Source organism: Taudactylus pleione, unplaced genomic scaffold, assembly GCF_031769625.1.
Source record: "Taudactylus pleione unplaced genomic scaffold, aTauple2 ptg000366l, whole genome shotgun sequence".
In the NCBI taxonomy this organism is placed as follows: Eukaryota; Metazoa; Chordata; class Amphibia; order Anura; family Myobatrachidae; genus Taudactylus; species Taudactylus pleione.
The window spans coordinates 3,588,679-3,607,366 of record NW_028284767.1 but is presented as its reverse complement, the minus strand read 5'-3'; the positions used below and the strand labels follow the sequence as shown (position 1 = coordinate 3,607,366).

The 18,688-nt window shown below is 41.8% G+C and overlaps 1 protein-coding gene across 1 annotated transcript in view; it reads right to left on the bottom strand.

Annotated features, from left to right (window-relative positions):
• IZUMO1 (izumo sperm-oocyte fusion 1) overlaps positions 1–9,477 on the bottom strand; it is an 88,944-nt gene extending 79,467 nt beyond the window's left edge. Inside the window, exons 1-2 of the mRNA XM_088444475.1 lie at positions 9,243–9,477; positions 7,842–7,916 (exon numbers count right to left, since the gene is read on the bottom strand). Coding sequence (XP_088300601.1) covers positions 7,842–7,916; positions 9,243–9,477 — 310 coding nt within the window. The remainder of the gene's footprint in view (positions 1–7,841; positions 7,917–9,242) is intronic.
• Between the last annotated feature and the right edge of the window lie 9,211 nt (positions 9,478–18,688).

Sequence of the window (18,688 nt, the reverse complement as noted above, 5' to 3'; positions counted from 1 at the left end):
TGAGTGTTGCTTGTGTGAGTTGTTTGAGTGTTGCTCGTGTGAGTTGTTTGAGAGGTGCTTGTGAGTTGTTTGAGTGTTGCTTGTGTGTGTTGTTTGTGTGTTGGTTGTTGTTTTTTTTTTTTGGTAATTTCTTTTGGTTGTGGGTTTTTTTTTTGTTCCTTTATTTTTGGTGGGTGTTTTTTTTGTTCCTTTATTTTTGGTGGGTGTTTTTTTTCCCTTTATTTTTGGTGGGGGTTTTTTGTGTTCCTTTATTTTTGGTGGTGGTTTTTTTATAGTGTTCTTTTTTTGGTGGTGGTTTTTTTATAGTGTTCTTTTTTTGGTGGTGGTTTTTTTTTTTAAATTTTGGTTGGTGCAGACAGTTAAAAAACCCCATTACTTGTTGTGTTTGAGCCGGCTACTTGTTCTGTTTGGGTGGCTGGGCTTTTGTAGCCTTAAATAAACAACCTGATTAGAAGACTCAAGTAAGTGTGGCAGCCTACTGCATTTTTGGTTTATTTTCATTTTGTTCTACAATCCTAAACAAATAAAAAATTTTGTTACTAATTTTTTTTTTTTTTAATTTATTAAAGGTGTTTAACAGTCCATTTTGTACTTGAATCAGGTAAGTGTCTATTCAAACCTACAATTATGTTTTTTTTATTTTTTTTATTGTAATAATGTTATTTTTTCTATTTGGTAAATGTAAATTCGTACATGTAAAAACAATTCATATTGCCCAATTTTAAAGTTAAGCTTTGCTTTAACAATAATAGTAGTAATATTTGTTTGGACTAAAAAAATTTCAAAAAATGTTGTCTTCCATAAAAAAACAACCATACAATAAATACACATGTAGGGATTTCCGAAGATGGCACTGCCCAACCCTGTAAGAATATGCACCATTATTATAAAGCTAAGTATTTTTGAACAAATAATCACAAAACACTCTGTAGAACCAATTTTAAATATAAATTTAACTTTACAGAGCGATGTTGGACAGCTAATAGTGGCCATGTTGCCCCCCACCAACCTTCCTCAGCCTCCTCCTGGGCATAGGCATAGGAGGCGTGCAAGGGCCAAGATATATAGAACACATGTCACCCTTTTTGGAATGCCTGATGATGTGGTTGTAACCACTTATCGCCTGCCTCCAAATATTATCCTAGACACTCTTTCAATAATAAAGAATGATCTAGAAAGTCAGATTCACATTCCAACAGCAATCTCACCACTTACACAGTTGTTGGCGGTGTTACATTTCTGCACCTCAGGGTCCTTCTAAACCACTTGGGGCTGGTGGGTGGCCTCTCCCAGCCCTCATTTTTACGGATCCTGAGGCATGTGCTAGATGCATTTTTCAATCATCTAGCACATTTTATTAGTAAGCCCTTGATGTGGTAAAGCAGAAGTTTTTTGAAATTGCAGGCTTTCCACACATCATAGGGGTAGTGGATGGCACTCACATAGCACTTCAGCCCCCTGCATGCAGGGAACAAATATATAGGAACCGAAAACATTTCAATTCCCTAAATGTAATGGTGCTTGTGATGCCTCCCTCCAGATCCTCTCCCTGAATGCCAAATTCCCAGGCTACAGCCATGATGCGTATGTGATCCAGCATTCAGGGATTTGGCCAAAATTAAGCACACTGCAAGCTGGTGACGCGTGGATTCTTGGTAAGTAAAAATCCAGTATGTATCTCTAGTAATAGTGTAAACATGTTTTCATGGTAAATATATGTATCTTTTGGTGTCCCATTTCCATCAGGTGACAGTGGATATCCTTGCACGCCCTGGCTGCTGACTCCTTATTTGACTCCCACACCAGGGCCCCAAGCTCACTATAATGCCATGTTTACTGCCACCAGGCAGGTGGTGGAGCACTGTTATCGGCCTTTTAAAGGGCCAGTTCCGGTGTCTTCATCACTCTGGTGGTGCACTCATGTACTCGCCGGATATGGTTTCTCGCATTGTGGTCCTGTGTGGGATTTTACACAACATTGCAATAAGGAGTCGAGTACCCATGCAGCCAGAGGAGAACTTGCCAGAGGATGGCCCCTTGGAGGAAGGTGTTGTGATGCTGTCGGGGGGTCTAGACGCGATTATGTTGTTTCACGTTTTTTTAGGTAGGAATATTTTTTTTTTTTAAAACAAAACACTTTTTGCAAATGTATTTTAATGTGTACCTTTTTCTTTTGTTTTCTTTTCCTACCAACCAATTTGTATGTTTCCCATTCAAAAATCTGTTTGTTTTTTACTATAGTTGTTTATGTTTGACTAAGCCAGATGTTTTATTTGGCCAAACCCTGAGGACATTTGTTATGTGTGAATCTGTTATGAAATTATTTTTACGAGTAAAAGCCTGTTGGCAACATGTTTGTTATTTAATAAATGTTTTCAATTAAATACAAATGGTGGTTTTTTTTTTAAAACAAAATGAAAGCCATTTTGAGGTGGATAATGTATGCCAACCCCTAAATAATAAATATACAACATTACTGCAAATGTTCTTAAGGTTTACTAATACATTTTTGCAGTTCTTACACTATGGAAAGGCACCCACCTTTGTTAAAAAAGTTTGTAAAATGCAGAATTACACACTTTAATGTGTGGCAAAAAAGAGGACAAATGTTTGAAACACAAAAACTTTAATGTTTTTTTTTTTTAAGAAAAATGCAAAAATATGTAAACAAAATAACTAAAAATCCTCCAAACGCCCCACAATTCTTTGGAGGCAGCAGTAGGCCTGCATTAAATAGCCAGATGTGTCTCTAAGCTCCTCCCTTATTTTCCTCAGGATGTGGGTTAGATCTGTGGACAAAAATTTTTTTGTTTGGATTAAATACTTCATTAAAATTACAAACATTTGAACATTACACATTATTCAATGTACCAAAAAGTGGTTAAACACAATGATGTTACGGTGTGTTTGAATGTATCAGCCACACAACATTATTAATAGGTTTATACTTTTATGTTGTTAAAATAATTTGAAACCCTAACTATGTGGCATAAGCTAAAAACCACTATGATGATGTTAAAAATAATGGGAGGTGTATTCTTAAGTCATGATGGCCATATCCTTAAAACACAATGCACGTATTCACTTCTAGAATGTTCTTGATAATCCTAAAATACAATGTGTTTGTTTGCTACGGCAAACATCACTTTTCCTAATGAAGTTACATGTTAGTACATTTTAAACACAGTGTACACAACATCAACAAGGGTAGTCTGGTTCCTAGCACCTTGCCAAGTTGTGTGACATGTTTTTTTACATTGTAAAATACTAATCCTAATGTAATCATTATTTACTAAAAATACAAAACATTTTTTAAGGCCACAAAACCTATATTTTTGTGGTCCACACTAAAAAAAAAAGGCCCAGGCACAAAACCTAAGGTCGTAATTGTGAAAAACAGCATTACTGCGCAATGATTTGGACCCCCATACTGATTTCTTTTTTAAAAAAATAAACGGTAACAAATTTGTAGAAATACATGGATAACAACAACACTCACAAATATAATAAAAAAAACAAAAACATACCATCAGAGTGGTCGGACACAACCACAGATGTCGGCGGAGATACTTCCGGAGAAGGGGAATATTCGGGAATTGGGGGAATGGTGGAAGGGGAAATGGAGCAGGGAAGATCCAAGGGAGGGGATATTTGTGAAATTTGGGATGAGTGGGCAGGGGAGGGAGGAATACTCGGGGAGGATTGGAAGAGGGAGGAAGGGTTACTGGGGGAGTATGGTGCTGGGGAGGGAGGGCTGGGTTGAGGAGATGCTGAAGGTGAGGGCTGCAGGTTGCCACATGCATTTCTTTGCATTCTGCGTGCCTTTCTCTTTCTCCGCTGTGCTTAGAAAATGTAAACATAAAAAAAAGAAATATTAGTTTTGAATTTCGGCTACACAATACAAGTACACTTTACACATTCAGGACTATAGGGACAACATACAGGAGGGTTTTTTAACATTGACTAAAATAATTGGCAAAGGAACATACATTTTTAACAGTCCACTAATGATTACTGTTAAACAAACGCATACTTACGTCTGCATAGTTGCACCCGCAAATTCATCAGGAGTGCAGGCGACCGGCGGCGCAGGTCAGACCAGCGCCTTTCTAATTGCGCAATATTGCGCTGGTAACCCGCAGATCGGAGGGCTCGCTTCACCTCCGCATACGCCGCCCGCTTTATGAGGTTGGAAATGGGCGGCACAGCGTTCGTAATCCGCCTGTCCAGGATATTTACCAGGACAAGCAACTCTCTCCTGGTAAAGGCCGCGGCTCTCATGATGGCAATGGCCGATTTTGCAGAAAACATGAAATATACATGGGGTACAAAAAAGATGATTGGCTAAAATATTTACAGTGTCCTAAATAAAACACTATGGGCCAATCCTTTAATCATGTGGCCCGAAAAATAAGGTCACATTTGATTGGCTACAACGCGCAGTGTGCAATTGCAAACATAAGAGTGCAAATGATCCTAACGCAAAATGCACATGTATTTTTAAATATAACACACTTATCAACAGTACACTCACAGATAATAAATCTTACTTTGTTTTTAAAATTGTGTGAAAAAAAAGAGAACGGAGAAAACAACAACGAAATGAACAATAAAGTTTATTGACACATGATAAAAAACTCGTTTTAAAGAACAGCAAGAGTTAAACACTATTAATTAGATAACTGACAACAAGCTCATAACAAGCTGATCGATAGTCCATGAAAACATGACATGTGACCATCCAAACAACACATACGGCCGCAAACATCAGAACATAATTAGCATACAACGAATGACAGCGCCTGACTACGATTGTTTCGTTCGTTCGATCAGATCAGTCAGTAGCTAGAGGAGGTGCAGTGCTAACGAATGGGCGGCACTTTGTTTACGGTCGTTGGCCACATGACCGTACGGCTGCAACGACCGACTCTGAATGAGGTCCTCTGTGTGCAGGGTCCGCCTCCAAGAGACTGAGGAGCTGGGATGGGGGGGTGTCGTCCTGCTCCGGCCGGGTGCCACTGCCAGTTCCTCATGCTGGGCTGACTGTACGTTGCCGGCTGGCCTCAGCTCACCAATCTGCCCGGAGGCGAAGCTGCACCACTGCAGCATCAATACAAGACTTACACTGCGGTGGCTGTGACTCTCTGTTACGGTTAGGGGGGAGATCACCCTGATCGCCCCCCCTGGATCTGCCACTACCTTGGTGCCTAACCATAACCCTCCCTCCTGGTGCCTAACCCTAGCCGTCAGGGTAAATGCCTAACCCTAATCGTCCCTTCTAGTGCCCTACACTAACCCTCTGGTAAGTGCCTAACCCTAAAAAAAACAATCAAACGTGTCTTTTGTACCTGCTGACCTTCATCCATGTTGACCTTTTCTGTGTTCACCTTTTTGTCCCTGTCGACCTATTGCCTGTGGAACATCTGTTGTCTATCTAGACATTGTTGACCTTTTACATGTCTATCCACTGACTGGAACCCATCTCTCCTTAGTACAAACCTTTAATGTGTCCGGAATGTGTAACATAGGTAACTTGATATATTATCTAGAGATGTGCGGGTTCGGTTTTACACGTTTTTACTCGGATTTACTCAGATATGTTCGGATCTCAAAACCTGCATTTTATTGGCTATTGGCTATCACGTGTTGTGGATAGCCAATAAAATAAATCTGAACTAATCAGAACTTGTGATAATTTTGGCGAAAAGAACCGAGTACAACGGAACCCGCACATCTCTAATTTTATCCCATAAACCACTGTTAATAGCTTCTAATCTGTAAATAATAATAAAAAAATGTTACCCCTGTGCCAGCCTTGATAATCTGTTTTCCCAGGCCTGGCTCCTGTGGCCTTTCAAAAATATGGGCCCGCACTTTCCTGCCCTTTTTTATTGTATTATTATCTATCATCTGCTGGTTATACAGTATATATTGCATCTCCTTACAGTGACTTCCATATACAATGGAGGAACACATGTTACAGCCGGACTGTTTTAAATCTGATTAGTTTTAAACAGATCATGAATATAAAAAAATAAATGATTACATCACAAAAATGTAAATGAAAGAGCAATAGAAATATATTCTTCAGTGCCTGTGCAATCTGGGAAATTGTATCATTGTTATACTGGAAATGTTCCACCTAATGCATTTGTCCAATATGGATGACCCACACACATTATTTCATTACACAATAAAAACATTATCGGATTGGATTGAATAAGTGGATTATAACACTTTGGACAGGATGCATCAAGCATCACACTTTGGATGTGATGTATCCCTCCACTGATCACATATAGTAATGTCGTATGCAGGTACATTTGAGCTTTTCCGATAAGAGCTGTCCTTTGCAGTCTTCCGGGTTTATGATTGTGGCTAGGTTTGACTTTCAGTATAGTGCATCCAGTCCTGTATGTGTACTGTATGTGTAACCACTGCCTGATGTGAAATTTGAACACATTTTTACTATTAATCACTTCTCAAACGGGGAATTTAGAAGTGGCAGTAAGGAAAACTGAATCAATCCACCACCCTGAAGCTTTAGGGAATTTGATAAAGTGAGATATGATAATAGAAGATTCATTTTAAATGCTTTTAGTAGAATAAGCTTTGCTCACCTCTCTTATGTCTTCCATATGTGTCTTCTACTTCCTCTTATCTGTTTCCTTTGTCTCTCAGCCCCCTCATGTGCCCATATCTTCATCCCTGGTAACCTTCTTAGTGCCCACATGCTCTCCTTTGTGTCTGATCACCTGCGTCTCTATTTCCTTTAATTAGCCCCTGCACCTTTCAATCTGTGCTACCCTTTCAGCCCCTGCTTCCATCTCACCCCTGCACCCTCACTGCCTGCTATCATCTCACCTCCTGCACCCTCACTTCCTGCACCTCTCACTGCCTGCTTCCCTCTCTCACCCCCTGCACCCTCACTGCCTGCTTCTCTCACTTCCTGCACCTCTCACTGCCTGCTTCCCTCTCTCACCCCCTGCACCCTCACTGCCTGCTTCCCTCACTTCCTGCACCTCTCACCCCCTGCACCCTCACTGCCTGCTTCCCTCACTTCCTGCACCTCTCACTGCCTGCTTCCCTCTCTCACCCCCTGAACCTTTCACCTACTGCTTCCCTCTCTCACCCCCTGAACCTTTCACCTACTACTTCCCTCTTTCACCCTCACCTCTCACTGTCTGCTTCCCTCTCACCCCCTGCACCTCTCACTGTTTGCTTCCCTCTTTCATCTCCCCACACTTCTCACTGCCTGCTTCCCTATCTCACCCCCTGCAACTCTCACTAACTTCTTCCCTCTCTCACCCTCTGCACCTTTCACACCATGCAGCAACAGTGGCAGCATTGTGCGGGGATACAACTCCATTTGGCACTGGGACAGAGCATCAGGTCCCGCCACCAGGGCAGATGCGGCCGCAGTTTAAACTTCGTGGCTTACCGAATGGAAGCCGATCAAAAGAAGCAGCCTTTTGAATTTGGTGCTGCCTGCGGCTCACAGACCTACAGACAATCATAAGCAGTGGCATCCTTTTGAATTTGGTACCGGCAGTGAGTCAAACACAATAGCTTCTTTTGATTAGCAACCGGTACATGGCCGGGATTGGCTGGCGACCGGTGACAAATTTAAACTGCCGCCGCATCAGGACCCAAGGCTCCATCCCAGTGCCGATCAGAGATGTGTCCCCATACAATGCCGCCGCTGTTGCTGCTCTTCCTGCGTTGGGCTCCTATACTTGGTCCCAGCACCGGGACTCTTCTCCACACTGCTATAAATAACAATAGAAGAATTGCCGAATTCCTCAGTCACAAATAAACATACAGTATGTAGATATAAATACCTTTATAGTTGCCGGATTCAATCAGTTCCACACACTGTTTGTATGCCGATGTAATTTCAAAAATAGCCTGCTGATCTGTGGAAAAATATGAAATGCAAAAGATAAGTTAAACTGATTTGGTAACAAAAGGCAGAAAAGTTTTTAAAATGACAAATGTTTTTCCCATTTGGTGTGTGTGAGAAAAACATCCAGTAATGACAAAGGCCCTTAGCCCCCCAAAACTTAGATTTTTTTCCTTCTTCTACCAACAATTACGCTGAGAAAAGAAAAGTATTGTTTAGTGTGTACAACTTAATGCTATATTCTGGAGCAAGAAACAATTTGCAGTTCTTTGTCACAAACCGTTTTTTAAATTGTAATAAATTGCCTAAATCAAAAAAATTGTACAAATAAATCCTACGCAAAACCGAATTAGGACATGTAGGACCTTTGCTGCATGCGCAGATGAGGTGCCAAATACTATAGGTATAAGAATTTTCCATGTTGGCTCAAACATGCTCTTTATCAGCCAGAAAAAATAGCATTCTATAGCGTACTGTGGGCCTGATTCAGATTCAGACGGAACTGCTCGCAAGCAGCTTTGCAATTCCGTCTGTGCAGATATGCTAATGCACAGGAAGCATCACACCTCCTGCTGCATTACTTACCCGAGCTGCGTTGTCCAACACAGCATCGATTAATCTGCGGAACATCAGCCGGCTAAGGTGACCCATGGGGTCATGCAGCCGGCCGCCGCAGATGAGAGGAAGAAGCCAGGAAATCTCCTTCTGCTGACAGAGATCTTGGATTCTTCCATCCCTCCAAACAGCGGCGACACGCCTTTGTTTAGAGAAATGGAGGTCATCGCCGCCCCCTCCCCACCCACAAACGGCAGCAGACTGTCAATCACCGACAGTCTGCTGACAGTCTCCGTGTGGGATCGCAGACCCGTTCTGCACATGCGCAAAATGGGTCAGGCGCCTGCGCAGATTCTCGATCAGCAGGGATCTGCGTTTAGCAGTGCACTGTTGAATGATGACCTGTATGTAGTCATATACTGTAGCTATAGAAATGGTGTTTTCCTGTCATACTGGAGAGCTTTACCAGTGCTCTAAAGAACTCGCATGGGACAGAAAAAATCCTGCATGAACATTTTAAGCCATTATCAGCTAACACTCCTACATACACACCTGTACAATCATCGGGTGAACAGACTGATAATTGTATAGGTCTGTACCCAGCTTAAGGCAGAAGTGTGGCCTTCTAAAATGCCTTATAAAACAAGCTTAAAATAGTAACTATTTGCAATCTGATCACCACAAATCCATTTACGGTAATAAAAATAAAAGGTGGCACACATTGGAGAACATGTGTAAAAGCATGTTCACTATACATTTGGCAATGCAAAAATATTCCAATTACCTAGAAACATTCCATCAATCTCTTCCATTAATTTTTTGGAAGTAGCAGATACAAATCTTTTAAGTTTTATATATGCTTCTTCATCTTCCCCGTGTTCATTTTTCACCATATAGTTAAAGGTTTGCATTATGCCTTTTGCTGTACTGTCACATTTCAAACAGCACAAACTCTGAGTACAGAAGAGCACCAGAAAAAGGAGTGCGCTCCATGTTATTTTCTGTAATGTTCCTGACATCCTTGCTCATTCAGTTTCCTGTATTTCCATATTCCGGACGGGGTTTAGTTTTCACTGACAGCATGTTGCGGATACGGCAGTTGTTGAACATGAAATCATCCTGTTACTGTTTCATATTCCTCGTGTCCAATACAATAGAATGTACAGTCTAGTGGGAAGCATTCTATGTTTGTGACATCACTGTTACATCACAAACGTGCTCTCTGTTTCTGATACAGCTGTTATAAATGTACACAAGTTCTCTTTTCCGCAAAGTATTTTTTCAATTGGATTTAAAAGATGTTTTCATAGTATATAAAATAAAATCTCTTCTTCTGAGACATGTTATCCCAAAACTTCCAAAAGAGATAAAGTGCTAATCAGTGAGCTTCTAACTGTCATTTCCCAGGCTGTGTTTGGAAAATGACAGTTACTGTAGGAGCTAATTAGTTGGTACTTTATCTATCTTCACTTTATCTCTCACTAAGCTTTGATAATCACACACCCACACACACATAAATAATGAACACATGTTTATGCATACAATGCCTATGAGGTAATATGTTAAACAATATAGAAAAAGGGGAATGCCAGGAATTGTGTGTGGAGAAAGACAAGGGACATTCAAAATGTACTTTAGTATATTTTAATAATATTGTGCTCCAAAGTACAGAAGATCTCCCTACACTACATCCGTCTGATAACACAGAACCTGTATAAAACGTTCTTTAGAATACAAATGGAGATATTCACAATGTTGACACTCACAGTGTTGGACTGGCCCACAGGGGTACAGGGGAAACCCCTGGTGGGCCCCACTCCTGAAGGCCCACCCCTCTCCTCTAGGGATCAGGTTCAAGACTGTGCACTTGAATTATACATTATACTTATGTTTCATTTTCCTGCACAGGATTATGGTCATTGCTGTTATTAATTAGGTACATTATCTAGCATGCACCAGCAGAATTTAATATATATATATTTTATTATTTTTTTACAAGGTGCCCAGCACATGCACTCTCTAATGGTTAGCCAAGCCTCTTTGAAGGCTGGCCACACCCCCATTGAAGGCTGGCCACACCCATAAGTATGGTCCACTATCACTGCATTCCCCTGGTGGGTCCTTTATGCCCCAGTCCGACACTGGACACTCATAATGTTGAAATGTCAGCATCTGCAGAATGTCAATATAGTCACAATTTCGACATGTGAAATGTCAACATTCTGCAGTGACCAGAGGGTTAGGATTAAGCAGCAGCAATTGAGTGTTATAATGTAGGAGGGGAGGGTTAGGCACTAGGGGGAGAATTAGGGATAGTCTGCGGGAGATGAGGGTATGGTAAGGCACTAGGGGGAGTGTTAGAGGTATCCTGCTGGAGATGAGGGTATGGTAAGGCAGTAGGGGGATTAGGGTTAGTCTGCAGGAGGTGATGGTATAGGTAACTCACTAGGGGGATTTAGGGATAGTCTGCGGGATATGAGGGTATGGTAAGGCACTAGGGGGAGAATTAAAGTTAGCCTGCTGGAGGTGACGGTATAGTATTAGTAAGGCACTAGGGGGAGCATTAGAGTTATCCTGCTGGAGATGAGGGTATGGTAAGGCACTAGGTGGATTAGGGTTAGTCTGCTGGAGATGAGGGTATGGTAAGGCACTAGGGGGATTAGGGTTAGTCTGCAGGAGGTGATGGTATGGTAAAGCACTAGGGGGATTAGGGTTAGTCTGCAGGAGGTGATAGTATGGTAAGGCACTAGGGGGAACGTTAAAGTTAGCTTGCTGGAGGTGATGGCATAGTATTAGTAAGGCACTAGGGGGAGCGTTAGAGTTAGCCTGCTGGAGATGAGGGTATAGGGTTAGTCTGCAGGAGTTGATAGTATGATAAGGCACTAAGGGGAGAGTTAAAGTTAGCCTGCTGGAGATGAGGGTATGGTAAGGCACTAGGGGGATTAGGGTTAGTCTGCAGGAGGTGATAGTATGGTAAGGCACTAGGGGGAGCATTAAAGTTAGCCTGCTGGAGGTGATGGTATAGTATTAGTAAGGCTCTAGGGGGAGCATTAGAGTTATCCTGCTGGAGATGAGGGTATGGTAAGGCACTAGGGGGATTAGGGTTAGTCTGCAGGAGGTGATGGTATGGTAAAGCACTAGGGGGATTAGGGTTAGTCTGCAGGAGGTGATGGTATGGTAAGGTACTAGGGGGAACGTTAAAGTTAGCTTGCTGGAGGTGATGGTATAGTATTAGTAAGGCACTAGGGGGAGTGTTAGAGTTAGCCTGCTGGAGATGAGGGTATAGGGTTAGTCTGCAGGAGTTGATAGTATGATAAGGCACTAAGGGGAGAGTTAAAGTTAGCCTGCTGGAGATGAGGGTATGGTAAGGCACTAGGGGGATTAGGGTTAGTCTGCAGGAGGTGATAGTATGGTAAGGCACTAGGGGGAGCATTAAAGTTAGCCTGCTGGAGGTGATGGTATAGTATTAGTAAGGCTCTAGGGGGAGCATTAGAGTTAGCCTGCTGGAGATGAGGGTATGGTAAGGCACTAGGGGTATTAGGGTTAGTCTGCAGGAGGTGATGGTATGGTAAGGCACTAGGGGGATTAGGGTTAGTCTGCAGGAGGTGATGGTATGGTAAGGCACTAGGGGTATTAGGGTTAGTCTGCAGGAGGTGATGGTATGGTAAGGCACTAGGGGGATTAGGGTTAGTCTGCAGGAGGTGATGGTATGGTAAGGCACTAGGGGGATTAGGGTTAGTCTGCAGGAGGTGATGGTATGGTAAGGCACTAGGGGTATTAGGGTTAGTCTGCAGGAGGTGATGGTATGGTAAGGCACTAGGGGGATTAGGGTTAGTCTGCAGGAGGTGATGGTATGGTAAGGCACTAGGGGGATTAGGGTTAGTCTGCAGGAGGTGATGGTATGGTAAAGCACTAGGGGGATTAGGGTTAGTCTGCAGGAGGTGATGGTATGGTAAGGTACTAGGGGGAACGTTAAAGTTAGCTTGCTGGAGGTGATGGTATAGTATTAGTAAGGCACTAGGGGGAGTGTTAGAGTTAGCCTGCTGGAGATGAGGGTATAGGGTTAGTCTGCAGGAGTTGATAGTATGATAAGGCACTAAGGGGAGAGTTAAAGTTAGCCTGCTGGAGATGAGGGTATGGTAAGGCACTAGGGGGATTAGGGTTAGTCTGCAGGAGGTGATAGTATGGTAAGGCACTAGGGGGAGCATTAAAGTTAGCCTGCTGGAGGTGATGGTATAGTATTAGTAAGGCTCTAGGGGGAGCATTAGAGTTAGCCTGCTGGAGATGAGGGTATGGTAAGGCACTAGGGGTATTAGGGTTAGTCTGCAGGAGGCGATGGTATGGTAAGGCACTAGGGGGATTAGGGTTAGTCTGCAGGAGGTGATGGTATGGTAAGGCACTAGGGGTATTAGGGTTAGTCTGCAGGAGGTGATGGTATGGTAAGGCACTAGGGGGATTAGGGTTAGTCTGCAGGAGGTGATGGTATGGTAAGGCACTAGGGGGATTAGGGTTAGTCTGCAGGAGGTGATGGTATGGTAAGGCACTAGGGGGAATAGAGATAGTCTGCAGAAGATGAGGGTATGGAACGGCACTAGGGGGAGAATTAGGGATAGTCTGCGGGAGATGAGGGTATGATAAGGCACTAGGGGGAGAATTAGGGATAGTCTGCGGGAGATGAGGGTATGATAAGGCACTAGGGGGAGAGTTAGAGTTAATCTGCTGGAGATGATGGTATGGTAAGGCACTAGGGCAGGGGTGGGGATTTTTTTTTCTGCTGAGGGCCATTTTGATATATATATATATATAACATTATTTGTTGGCCTGGTGCAGGCCACACCCCCTGCGTGTGATGTTACAGGGGCGGGGTACAATCGCTGATGAAAACAGCAATGCCCAGAGCATCCTGAGGATGCTTCAGGAGCTGTAAGGGCAGTGATGTGACCATTTGAAGTGTTCTAAGGACGCTCCTGGCGGCACTGCTGCATACTGTAGTGCTATTCTAGGCACCCTGCTAGCCAAATGAGGCTAGCAGAAAAAAGCTCAGAAGGCCAGACCAAATGATTCCGGGGGCCTTATCTGGCCTCCAGGTCTGAGGATCCCCATCCCTGCACTAGGGGGAGCGTTAGAAAGTAAATGAAAATGCCAGCGCTCCCTTTAGGAGATATAGGGAATGTAATTACTGTAGTAAAGAACACTTTAAATAGAAAGTCACATAGATAACATATAAATATCAGTTTCCCAAGAACAGTGAAAACTGGTTTCTTTGAAATTCCTTAGTGAACAGTGAAAACTGCTTTCTTAGATCCTCCAATTAAAACTTTTCCTAGTTATCGGGATAGCTTCTTTAAAAGAACTTCTTCAGCATATAACAGCACCTCAAAAAGATCACAATATGGATTCCACCATGTGAAGTAAAGTAACATTTATTTTTTACTAATTGTCTGTGTGGGTGTGTACAAACGGGGCTATGCGTTCCATTCACTTGGAACACATGCCCGCTGCTTCCGCCGGAGGTGACGTCATGACCTCCTTATTAACCTACTGCACTGAGGGCTCCTTACACGCTATGCATTCCATTATCATGGAACGCATTGCCGCTGTTTCCGCCGGAGGCAGTGTCACAAGGCGACCTCCCTATTACTTCTGCTGAAGCCGCCAGAAGTCTCAACATGATATACGTGTTGCGTTCCACTCGATGCTACCAGGAGGTCCCGCACAAATAGGTGGACATCCGCAAATGCGTTCCACCTTTTCAAATGTACAAACAGCGTCTCTTTTATCATTATTTCTTATATCTAATATTACTGCATTGGTTTCTATGCATGGATCTACTCAGTACAGAGAGGATCAGAGGGTATCATAACAGAAATGGTACCTTATAAGTAATAAAGCAGCTAAATCAATAACAATTTATATGGTCCCTCTATTGTGTAAATAACATTATAAAGTGCATTTATTGTAGGTTATAATGTCCAGTGAATGAGAACATCTTTTTAAACCTAAATAAATATATCAAATACGTTAACAATATAAAAATAGGATAAATAGATTTTTTTTAAAAGGAGAATATGATACAATGTGCAAATAAGCTATAAATAAATACAGGCGTCTAAAAATAAATAACAGACTTCTATTATACATATCCCTTCCAGATCCTAATCATCGATAACTTAGTCACCCTGCGGGAACGCTAGTGGCGATCAAGCCATACTGACTGGGATACTACAGGGGGTTCCTAAAAATATTTTATTAAAGAAACCATTTTAATTCGAAATCGTTATTCAGACCGTCTGGTATTAGGGTTTTCATGTCATATATTAACTTCATTTCTGTTTTTGCTAATGAAGTTTCTACACCCTTTGATCTCCAGTGGTTCTCCACTTTTTTAATACCCATCATAGATCTAATACCACTAGTTAAACATGAATGTTTTTCTTTGAAATGTTGCGATAGGGAGTGGTTTTCAAAATCTTTTTTGATATTTCTTAAATGCTCCATCCATCTTTCTCTCAATTTTCTTGTGATCCTCCCTATGTATTGAAGACCACACTCACATTCTATTATATATACACAATTTGTTGTATTGCATGTGATAAATTCGTTAATCATAAAAACCTTTTTGGTCGTTCTCGAAGTATATTCTTCCACTTTGGATGGTTGGGTTGTGTGAGTCCTACAAATACTACATATTCCACATCTGTGGAACCCTTTCGTTTTTATCCTGCCACTCTTTTAATCAGGTATTGCGCTTTTAACCAGACAATTTTTAAAATTTGGCGCTCTTCTATATATAAATCTTGGGTTTTCTTGAATGATCTCTTTTTAAATAGGATCCTGTTTTAAAATATGCCAATTCCGTCTAAAAATGTGCTCCACACTTTTGTGATGGGTATTAAAAGTCGTAATGAATGCCATAGGTACTGGGTTATTATTTGTCTTACTATCTTTTTTGTATTCTAAAAGGGTATCTTGTGATATATCTTTGAAGCTTTCTATAGTAGCCTCAATTTGTGTTGTATCATATCCCTTCTTAATACATTTATTTTTTAATTCCTGTGCTTGTGTCTCAAACACTGTTGTGCAATTTCTGCGTAAACGTTGTATCTGACCTTTGGGAATATTTCTCAACCAGTTGGGGTGATGATGACTATTATAATTAATGTAAGCGTTACTATCAGTAGGTTTCGTGTAGTTCCTGGTTGCAATCTTGTCCTGAATTTTATAAATAGTAAGGTCTAAAAAATTAATCTCTTGTTTATGTTTAAAAAAAGTTAATGAAATATTAAAAGTATTACTATTCAGTTTTTCACAGAAATCTTCTAAAATGTCCTCTGGCCCAGTCCATATAAAAAAAAATATCGTCTATAAAACGTATCCATATAGATAAAAATTGTTTAAAAGGATTATCATTCCATACATATATGTCCTCCCACCATCCCATAAAAAGGTTCGCATACGATGGGGCAAATTTGCTCCCCATCGCAGTCCCTTTGTTTTGAATGTAGTACTGACCTTGAAACCAGAAAAAGTTATTATGCAGGAGAAAATGGATGGAGTCTTTCAAAAAAGCAAAAAAGGTCGACTTAGGTTTGAAGTGATTAATCTCTTTCTCTAAGAACTCTTTTTTTTGACTAATAAAATATTTTTTCAAGGACAGTTTGCGTACAAATTTCTGTATATCGATATAAGCTTTGAATTTATTAAGTTTATTTACCGGAGCAAATTTTAATCCTTTACTCAAAACGTTCTTTTCATCTTCATCAAGCTGATGGCTACTTAAATTAAATATTTTTGTAGTCTCCTCTTTTGATTTATTATCGTTGGTTAATCTTTTTATTCCTATTTTTAAGTTTACCAGAACCCTTCCCTCTTTTACCTCTATGTGTTCTTTTCTTTTTGGTAGGGGCAATGTTTATCTTTTCCTGTGTCTCCTCCCACTCAATTCTAAAAAATCTTCATTCCTTAGTACTTCATATCTGTTTGATCCAGTCCATCGGTCATTCCCCACTTGTCTTTCTCTATTATAAGTTTTCCTTCTTTCAGGTGTAGGATAAAAACGACCCCTATCTTCTCTGTAATGATCAATTTTATTACCGAAATGTCTGTTCTTTTCCCAATATGTGGGATACCTGGATTTCACTATGTCCCTATCTCTAAAATGGGTCTGTCTATTTGAAACTAGTCCAGATCCATTATTATATGAATGTCTCCTAGGTGACCTATACCTTTTTCTTTTATTGATGTTCTTTGAGATTGGGGTTCGGAAGTGTATAGGGCAAACAGGCGGTGTTCTAATTTCTTCATAACTTTTCTCACTCAGATCATCTAGTTCTGGGTCTTTTTGTTCAGAGGGATAATTACTATCTCTCAAATATTTATTCTGTTTTCTTAGGATTATTTCTTTTTCTTTTCGTATAATTCTAATATCCATTTCTCTCTCTAATTCCTTATATTCGTTTGACTCACGGTAGGGGTTTATTAATGATGTCAGTTCTGAAATCTCTTTTTCTATATTGGTCAAATTCTCTTTCCAGCTGGAGGTGATGGTATAGTATTAGTAAGGCACTAGGGGGAGCATTAGAGTTAGCCTGTGGGAGGTGAGGGTATGGTAAGGCACTAGGGGGAGCATTTGCATTAGCCTGCAGGAGGTGAGGGTATGGTAAGGCACTAGGGGGAGGTTTAGAGTTAGCCTGCGGGAGGTGATGGTATGGTAAGGCACTAGAGGGAGTGCTAGAGTTAGCCTGCGGGAGGTGAGGGTATGGTAAAGCACTAGGGGGAGGAATAGGGTTAACCTGCAGGAGATGAGGGTAAAGCACTAGGGGGAGCATTATTAGCCTGCGGGAGGTGAGGGTATGGTTGGCACGGGATGCAATTGGGAAGCTGGCTGACATTATACCGACAGCCGGCTTCCCAACTGTCATATCCCAGCGAGGGTGAAATGCCCGGTGTCTAGATGTAGACGCCGCTCATTTCACTGATGCGGGCGCCGCAAGCGGACAGCTGCGGGGGGGGGGAGGGTTAGGTTTAGTGCACCAGGGGGGGACTTAGGGTTAGGCACCCCCCCTGGAGGGTTAGGGTTAGGCTAGGGGGAGGGAGGGTTAGGGTTAGGCACCCCCTCGTCGGACTTAGTTTAGGCAGCGGGGAAGGGGGGGTTAGGGTTAGGCACTTACAGGGGGGATTAGGGTTAGGCACCCCTAAGGAGGGTTAGGGTTAGGGGGGTTAGGTTAGTCATTACTTACCTTACGACGATCGGGATTTCCAGCGCTGTCGGGCTGCCGCTGCCGGGATCTGTTCCAGTATCGGGCTGCCGCTGCCAGGAATTGAACCGCCGGCCATGCGTTCGGCAGTATTTCATACCGATTCCGGTTGGCACTAGGGGGAGGATTAAGGTTTAGCCACCGGGAGGGGAGGGTATGGTAATGGTAAGGTACTAGGGGGAGCTTTAGGGTTAGCCATACTTCCCACCAGAAGTGCCACAGGATATGCCAGAAGTCATAAAGGACAACACCACTGGCCCTGGAAGACACTGCTGGAGCCACTAAACCCATCGTACCAGGTAAGTTACCACTAGACCACAAGGGGTGTTTTGTCGACAACATTTTATCAGTGTAGCAATGATGTATGTCGACATGCCAAGCATGTCAACATGCTGCACGCCGACATTACAGCAATGTGAACATGATGAATGTCGACAAAATACACTGCACCCTGTAAATGTATTCAATTTATTTTTTCGTTTGTTATATAATTTGTTGTCTACAGTTGAATTTGAAACAAATTTAATAAAATTTTTTAGTTAAAAATAATTAGCAATTGTTTCTTTATATTTCTTGAACATTCAGCATTTGGCACGCAAGTTCATTTCCAGACCCTTATATGCCCAAACTCCAATTAGTCTGATATAGCATAGGATCTGAGGTTTGATGAGCTTAAATTATTAATATATTATTATGCAGACATTGCACATTTCAGAACATGTTTTAGTAGACAGAAAAGCAGTCAGGAGGCTAAAGGTAATTAAACATAACTGCACAGTCACAGAAAATGGAAACAAGGGGCTTGATCTATCTTGTTATTGAGCAATATACATTATACAGGACCCCTCACTGATGCTCCTGGGCTGCAATTTAGCTGATAAAGTTACTAATTTAGCTGTAATTTATCTGCTAAAACCTAGCTCTACGACAGCTCCAGCTTCTAGTTTAGCACTAGACTTATCATTCACCATTG